Source organism: Pecten maximus, chromosome 3 (assembly GCF_902652985.1).
Source record: "Pecten maximus chromosome 3, xPecMax1.1, whole genome shotgun sequence".
NCBI classification, from domain to species: Eukaryota; Metazoa; Mollusca; class Bivalvia; order Pectinida; family Pectinidae; genus Pecten; species Pecten maximus.
In genome coordinates, this window is record NC_047017.1 from 20,656,889 (window position 1) to 20,666,496 (window position 9,608).

General features: G+C 38.9%; 1 protein-coding gene across 1 annotated transcript; it reads right to left on the bottom strand.

Moving 5' to 3' along the window:
* Nucleotides 1–480: 480 nt before the first annotated feature.
* On the bottom strand, nt 481–9,120 carry LOC117322645 (flocculation protein FLO11-like). The gene is made up of 4 exons (XM_033877581.1): nt 8,835–9,120; nt 4,292–4,530; nt 1,822–2,133; nt 481–1,410 (listed from the first exon to the last, which is right to left on the bottom strand). Exons 1-4 carry the CDS (start codon nt 9,071–9,073, stop codon nt 518–520), a joined length of 1,683 nt encoding a protein of 560 aa, XP_033733472.1. The 5' UTR covers nt 9,074–9,120; the 3' UTR covers nt 481–517.
* Nucleotides 9,121–9,608: the final 488 nt, after the last annotated feature.

The window sequence follows — 9,608 nt, forward strand, 5'->3', positions numbered from 1 at the left end:
ATGGCAAATAGGTGTATAACATAAAACTGCCATCAGATGATAATAATCTTAACCAAGTTTGAATTATTTCGAAAGGCAATCCAACAAATGATGGTCAAAATGTGATTTCCCTATATGAACTATATAGTAAAGTTTATCCCCTCCCTAGGGATAAACATGAAGCACATGGGTAATAAATTTCACAATTATGGTTTGAATCAAGTTGATCAACTTTAAGCCCCGTCCATCTGGCCACTTGGGGTCGGGGATAATTGTAATTCACAATTTGAATTGAGCTTTGACCATTGAAGACTTCTGCAAAGTTTCATTGAAATTGGTTCAGGGGTTTGTGAGAAAATCACGTAAGACGGACGACGACGGTCAAAGGCGGATTATAATAGGTCACTTGTGACTTCGTCTCAGGTGATCTAAAAATCACGAGGATGGAAAATGACACCAATCAAACCTATGTAAGAAAGAAAACTAATTCTGCTGAACAAGTTTAAGACTAATTACATTTGTATTGTTGACGATTTTCTTAAACTGAATTACAAAAGTTCCGATACAAGCTGGCAAAATCTGCTAATAAAATCAGAACTGCCACGCTAATTAGGACTCCGGCGCCTAGTGTTGCGCCCATAGTCGTGGCGCTAACACGATCATCTGGCGCACTTGTAATAGACCGTATATAAGAAGATGTTTGTTTCTTGTCAATAGTGAGTTCTTCTTTGAGTTCCTTAAGTTTTTCTTCAACTGTTATATTTGAAAAGACGACACATCGACATTTACATATCGCATTAGAGCTTATTGGAGGAGTTCCAGTTGAAGTTGTCAGTGCTGTGGTTGATGATTTTGTAGTTGCTGGTTCGGTTGTAGTGGTTGTTGGTGTTGAGGTAGTAGTTGTTGGCGTTGTTGTTGTAGTTGTTGTTGTTGTAGTTGTAAGCGTGGTTGTAGTTGATGGCGGTGTTGTTGTAGTTGTTAGCGTTGTTGTAGTTGTTGTAGTAGTCTGCGATGCTGTGGTTGTCGGTATTGTAGTAGTTGATGGCGATGGAGTTGTTGTTAGCGCTGTTGTAGTTGTTGGTGGTGTTGCAGTAGTCTCCGTTGTTGTGGTTGTCGGTGTTGTTGTAGTTGTCGGTGTTGTAGTAGTTGTTGGTGGTGTTGTTGTAGTAGTGTGCGTCGTTGTGGCTGTCTGTGTTGTTGTAGTTGTCGGTGTTGTTGTAGTTGTTGGTGGTGTTGTTGTGGTAGTGTGCGTCGTTGTGGCTGTCGGTGTTGTTGTAGTTGTTGGTGGTGTTGTTGTAGTAGTGTGCGTCGTTGTGGCTGTCGGTGTTGTTGTAGTTGTTGATATTGTTGTTGGAGTTGTTGTTGTCATTGGAAAGCATATTGGTGTATCGTCACTAGAACTAGGAATAGAACCAGTAACTACTCCAGGTTCTGAAATGGGAAAAAACGGGGACAATGAATTCTGTATGTGTATTTTATATTTAAAATATATTTTAAGTATGATTTAGATATATCAGAATGTCATATTCATTTTTCGTGATGTATATTCTAGCTATCATTCAAATCCACTGAATCTTTAAAATAACCCTCTAACTGATCCCGGTTCCGCGACTATCGATAAATAATGCTTTGCAAGAAATCCCAAGAAAATAACAATAGGAGGTTGCTACACAATGTCTAAGTAAATTCAAGAATTATAAATACTCGGAGCAGTATAGAAAATTATATCTCTCAACCCAGCTGACTTCAGTTTTTTTTCGATACAACAAAGCGTATGGTCTAAACCCACGACCGAAAAGGTGTTTTTTTTATGATGTTCATCGTAAAACAGAATCTCCTTACCATCGTAACATCTCTTCCAGCTTACTACAGAGTCCAAGCCAAGATCTTCAATAAAATTTTCGGAGCAAGGATCCTGGTATTCACCTGTATCCATTTCGAACCTAAATGGTTGTTCATGGATTGACGGGAAACAGGATTGACTGCTGTTGATGTACGTGACGGCCCAACATTCGCCGTTTCTTACACTCCTCGCCATGATTTGACTACAGTGCTGTTCACACTCTTCTCTGCTGGCTACATTTACAACCCACTCTATCTTACTCCCTTTTGTGCATGCACCAAGGGCGGTGTCTCGCTGGAAGGTACACGGTCCTAGGAAAGAAAAAAAACCAACATATTATTAAATTTTGAGTCCCGGTCTTGAGTCATTTGTCACGACCGAACACCTGTTGATAAAATAACAAATATGCACTAGATCTTTGCAAGTTTTGACAGTCGTGAGGAAAAGTATAATATACTCCGTAAGGTCATCACGTCCACATGGGTCCTGTCGATGGTACTGGATATTAATAACTTTTTATTGACGACAATGACAGAGTAAACTTCCAGCTACAGGACCAGCAAACCTCGGTGTTCAGTTAGTCCATCAACAGTCACTGTGTAACGTAAGGTCAGTTAACCGCGGGCGCGGAGACCTGGTAGTCTAACTTGTTACCTTGTGACGTTAGACAAGCCAAACTCGCGGACCTGGTAGGCCCAACAGTCATCTTGTGACGCATGGTCAGACAAGCAATATACATGGTAGTCCACCAACAGTCAACTGTTCGTACAATGTCATCATTTTTCAATCTCGTATATATTTTTGCCCTTCGCCTCCTAATAACGTAAATAAAAGAAAAAAGAAAATAGAAAACGTCAACGGATGCTTTAAACGTTTTTGTGTATTCCAGGATCTTTTGGATCACCTTCATCTTATAACATCAGAAAACCATGACAGTGCCACAATACTAAGAAACTGTCGTTTGCAAATGGAAGGCGCGTTCGTTAAAGTTTAGTTTAGTTCGGCCAGCAAGTTCGAAGCATACGTGTCCGTTAATGAGCTCAGTCCATCTTTCGCATGAGGCGACATGCGAGTGGAGGTGTTTTTCGGCATAGCCGTCTAATTTTGTTTTGGCCCCGGATATGACGCGACAGGTGGCGTTACTGGTCAAGATGGAGTATGTGATTGGTCAATGTAGCGGTAAATGCAAAATGCAGACATGCAGTTAAAGACGAAACAAAATTAAGATTGAATGCAAGCTGAATAAGTGGATGTATCTATTCAAATGGCACATTAATAAAATCATATTTCTGATTCAAATGCAGTCTTATTATCACCAAAAATGATCCAAACTGATATAATTTTGTTATCCGTGCTGAAACTGCGCATTTATAAATTAGTTCGTTAATTTATTTCACCAGCAGTTTTACATTATAACCACCAGCATTAAAACTATGCCGTTTATCTTTTTTAAAGATATTTCTTGTTACTATAGTTCCCCCGACTAACACACGGGACTAAAAGCTAAGCGAAGTCGAGGGATATAATTTTATAAAAAGGAGAGGTATATTAACATCAGTTCGTTATGTTCTTGTTACAGCAATGTCAGTGTTGATACACTTATATCAATAACGTCACATGATTAGTCACATGACCTAATGTTCTCACAACATGTATGGGTTGTACTCTCTACTCTTATACATTTGATTATACACGTTGCGGAGGTGGTCGTTATGTACGGTGTCATTGTAGAGTAAAAATGTGTTGAACCTGTACAAAACGGTCGCTATAGACAGGGGGTCGTTATATAGAGACTGTCGCTGGAGCAGGTTTGTTTGTGATACTAGGAAAGAAAACTCGATGGTTTTCTCCTTTAATATCATACGCATTTTCTCGAAAGACAGAATATATTGATTTTTTGTCACTAGGGCATCACATTGAAAACTATAGCGGATATCTAACAGCGTTTTCAGTAATATCAAATATATTTCACTCGTGGGGCTAATATTTTGATATAAGCCCCACGAGTGAAATGTATTTGGCATTACCCAAGATAATGTTGGATATTCTATTTAGTACATTTGATACGAAATCTACCTGAGAAGTAAAGTTCTCCCATTATCGTTTGTAAAACAGTGATTTGATTGGTAAAATCATAAAAAATATGACATTTTTCACTAGTGAAAATTATCAGAAAAAGTGATTTTCTCACTTGTAAAATGAATAATTTTCGATATTCCACCGATAAAAATATAACAAATATTAAATAGTAATCAATAATTTAAACGAAGTTAGTTCGATAAGTTATACTTTAACAAGGGTTATGTGAACATCTTTTTTTCTATTCATCCCCAATTTCATACTTTGTTATCAATGTTCTTTGGTTTAAATATTTTCATTCTCTTGTTGTTTTAAGACAGGTATCTCATCAGCACAAGTTTCATTGTATTTTTTCATGTACAGGGATACTACATCAACATCCCGACTTACCAAGCTCCTCTTGGCAGACCGACTTATAACTAGTGAGACTGCAGTCCGCAAACTTCCACTTCATATCTCCTTTCTGTCCTATACCACACCGCGTAGTTATTTCAAGGTCTGAAACTTTAGGAATGCCATCTTTAAATCGTTCAAATACTGTAACATTCATGGCTTCACAGCTGCCATCCCACACGTATACCGGTGCTAGGTGGTCTGCAAGGTACATCCCGAACCAGTAGTCTATGTCCCTGAAACAGATACATACTGAACCAGTAGTCGACGTCCCTAAAACAGATACATACCGAACCAGTAGTCGACGTCCCTAAAACAGATATATACTGAACCAGTAGTCGACGTCACTAAAACAGATATATACTGAACCAGTAGTCGACGTCACTAAAACAGATATATACTGAACCAGTAGTCGACGTCCCTAAAACAGATACATACTGAACCAGTAGTCGACGTCACTAAAACAGATACATACTAAACCTGTAGTCGACGTCTCTAAAACAGATACATACCGAACCAGTAGTCGACGTCCCTAAAACAGATATATACTGAACCTGTAGTCGACGTCACTAAAACAGATACATACTAAACCTGTAGTCGGCGTCCCTAAAACAGATACATACTGAACCCGTAGTCGACGTCACTAAAACAGTTACATACTGAACCAGTAGTCGACGTCCCTAAAACAGATACATACCGATCCAGTAGTCGACGTCCCTTAAACAGATACATACTGAACCAGTAGTCGACGTCCCTAAAACAGATACATACTGAACCAGTAGTCGACGTCCCTAAAACAGATACATACTGAACCAGTGGTCGACGTCCCTAAAACAGATACATACTGAAACAGTAGTCGACGTCCCTAAAACAGATACATACCGAACCAGTAGTCGACGTCCCTAAAACAGATACATACCGAACCAGCAGCCGACGTCACTTAAACAGATACATACTGAACCAGTAGTCGATGTCACTTAAACAGATACATACCGAACCAGTAGTCGACGTTACTAAAACAGACACATACTGAACGAGTAGTCGACGTCACTATAACAGATACATACTGAACCAGTAGTCGACGTCACTATAACAGATACATACTGAACCAGTAGTCGACGTCACTAAAACAGATATATACCGAACCAGTAGTCGACGTCACTAAAACAGATACATACTGAACCAGTAGTCGACGTCCGTAAAACAGATACATACTGAACCAGTAGTCGACGTCCCTAAAACAGATACATACCGAACCAGTAGTCGACGTCACTAAAACAGATACATACTGAACCAGTAGCCGACGTCCCTAAAACAGATATATACCGAACCTGTAGTCGACGTCCCCAAAACAGATACATACTGAACCAGTAGTCGACGTCCCTAAAACGATACATACCGAACCAGTAGTCGACGTCCCTAAAACAGATACATACTGAACCAGTAGTCGACGTCCCTAAAACAAATACATACCGAACCAGTAGTCGACGTCACTAAAACGATACATACTGAACCAGTGGTCGACGTCCGTAAAACAGATACATACCGAACCAGTAGTCGACGTCCCCAAAACAGATACATACTGAACCAGTGGTCGACGTCCGTAAAACAGATACATACCGAACCAGTAGTCGACGTCACTAAAACGATACATACTGAACCAGTAGTCGACGTTATTAAAACAGACACATACTGAACCAGTAGTCGACGTCCCTAAAACAGATACATACCGAACCAGTAGTCGACGTCCCTAAAACAGATACATACCGAACCAGTAGTCGACGTTCCTAAAACAGATACATACTGAACCAGTAGCCGACGTCACTTAAACAGATACATACTGAACCAGTAGTCGACGTCCCTTAAACAGATACATACTGAACCAGTAGCCGACGTCACTTAAACAGATACATACTGAACCAGTAGTCGACGTCCGTAAAACAGATACATACCGAACCAGTAGTCGACGTCCGTAAAACAGATACATACTGAACCAGTAGTCGACGTCCCTTAAACAGATACATACTGAACCAGTAGCCGACGTCACTTAAACAGATACATACTGAACCAGTAGTCGACGTCCCCAAAACAGATACATACTGAACCAGTAGTCGACGTCCCTAAAACAGATACATACTGAACCAGTAGTCGACGTCCGTAAAACAGATACATACTGAACCAGTAGTCGACGTCCCTTAAACAGATATATACCGAACCAGTAGTCGACGTCACTTCAACAGATACATACTGAACCAGTAGTCGACGTCCGTAAAACAGATACATACTGAACCAGTAGTCGACGTCCGTAAAACAGATACATACTGAACCAGTGGTCGACGTCCCTAAAACAGATACATACCGAACCAATAGTCGACGTCCGTAAAACAGATACATACCGAACCAGTAGTCGACGTCTGTAAAACAGATACATACCGAACCAGTAGCCGACGTCACTAAAACAGATATATACTGAACCAGTAGCCGACGTCCCTAAAACAGATATATACCGAACCTGTAGTCGACGTCTCTAAAACAGATACATACCGAACCAATAGTCGACGTCCCTAAAACAGACACATATTGAACCAGTAGTCGACGTCCTTAAAACAGATACATACTGAACCAGTAGTCGACGTCCCTAAAACAGATATATACCGAACCAGTAGCCGACGTCACTAAAACAGATATATACTGAACCAGTAGCCGACGTCCCTAAAACAGATACATACCGAACCAGTAGCCGACGTCACTAAAACAGATATATACCGAACCAATAGTCGACGTCCCTAAAACAGATACATACCGAACCAGTAGCCGACGTCACTAAAACAGATATATACTGAACCAGTAGCCGACGTCCCTAAAACAGATATATACCGAACCTGTAGTCGACGTCTCTAAAACAGATACATACCGAACCAATAGTCGACGTCCCCAAAACAGACACATACTGAACCAGTAGTCGACGTCCCTAAAACAGATACATACTGAACCAGTAGTCGACGTCCCTAAAACAGATACATACTGAGCCAGTAGTCGACGTCCCTAAAACAGATACATACTGAACCAGTAGTCGACGTCCCTAAAACAGATATATACCGAACTAGTAGTCGACGTCCCTAAAACAGATACATACTGAACCAGTAGTCGACGTCCGTAAAACAGATACATACTGAACCAGTAGTCGACGTCCCTAAAACAGATTTATACCGAACCAGTAGTCGACGTCCCTATAACAGATACATACCGAACTAGTAGTCGACGTCACTAAAACAGATACTTATTCAACCAGTAGTCGACCATTGGGAAATATGATTTCCGTATACCATATGAAGTCAGATGTTTTAATGCCTGTTGATTTGCCTAGTGGTTATGCTGTATACAACCCTAGTTCTTATTTTGAATGTGTGACGTTACCCGAATTTGACCTAGAATTGTATACCAAGTGTCATCGATGATGAGGAGACGCTTACCGTCCTTGAATACCTAGTCTTGTTCTCCTCGTACTTTTGCCTCCAATCTCCATACATACTTTTGTTTGTATTTTGCTTTCGTTTTGTCGATTTGAGTTAGAACTATGGTTTAGTTGCAAAATCGATATGCTCTGTGTTTTTTCCTAAGCATAAAACAGTAACAAACTTGACCGGTAACCTGTGTACTTAATAATGAAAACAGTGCCACCCTAAACTTTTAATCAATAAAAAAAATAATTCATTAACGACCAAGAAAAAGATAATAAACTACACCACTATACAGAGCAGTGGGGAAATATTAGATAACGTACGTATATACCGTACTTATACTAGTAAACAAGTTACAGTTCATACTATATTATACCAAATTTAGTATACTTGAAATATGAAATTTTCTACTTCCATACATAATGGATAATATGTAAGCTATACTTAATCGTTTTATGTGTGGTATGATATTGGACAAGCTTATGTAGATAGTGTTAATAAAATACCAGAAATACCAATAGCTCAGTCTATTTGCTGTATTTATCAGAATTTCCCAATCGACACATTTTGTTGGCACCATTTAAAACGAATTGAGAGGTAGAAACAGTAGAACAGAAGTGGATTAAACTGCGTCATACAGATGTTTCTATATTTCAGGACTTGTCAATGATGCAAAATACCTAAAGTGTTACCTATAGGTGCTTAGAACGTTTAGAGGTCAAAGACCGATGATAGACTAATATAAAAGGTCTGTAACTCCTCCGTCCTGCAAAATTTGTCAATTTCCTCCAAAGTGTCGTCAAAATTTTACCAGAAGTATTTTCTTGTTTTCAAAACGTTACATATTCAATACCTGAATAGTTTCGTCAAACATATATATTGTGTAAAATTTCATCGCAAATGCTAGCACAACAGACCCGATAAAGGAACGCACGGTAAGTCTCGCCGGGACGATGCAAGGAGATTATTATATGTCGGAAACTCATTACAGTTTCAACGTCAGATTTCGCAGGAATTAAATTGTTATAGAAATAGGTTTCCAACTGACTTTAAAGATTATACCTTTATATTATACATACCAGTTGTGATTTTTCCAATATAAATCGCTATCTTTGTAAAATTTGATGATTTCCTTGGTGGCCTCTGATGTGTCATCCACGAGACGTGTATGGTTGGTGTGGCAGTACAGGGTGGCATCATACCATGATGTAGCCACCGACACGAAAACCAACCTCCGCTTCCAAATCGTTGGAGGATATGGATTTTGTTCTGGAAATATATGAATGAAAGACGAAATTTGAAATGTGTTAATAATCATGATTTCATGATTATTGAATAAATCTGTGTAAATGGTACTGATGGTAGAAATTAATTAATATTTTTATGAATAATGATAGATTTTATTGCAATTTAAAAAAAAAAACCAAGCAAACAAACAAATAAAACAACAAAAAGCAAAAATAATATTTCACGCAGAAATTATATACTAGTGTATACGCAATAATATCGATTGAAATATTTCAATATGAACTTGAAACTGAGAACTTGCCTGATATATTTATCATCAATAGACACACAGCGATGGTAAAGACATCCTGAAACAAGAAAGTGACAATTTTTGGAAACAGAAATAAAACATATACATATGTATGTAACAATATAGCCCCACCTCAAAAAGATATACATTTCATATAGATCTACAAAAATCACTATTGGAAATATCAATCAAATCATTTTTTTACACTGCAGAGGATAAGAACTAATAACTAAACACATGGACAAACACCATGTATTAATATACAGGACACAGAGGCCGAGCACACAAGAGAAACCGAACAAGATACCAATGCGGG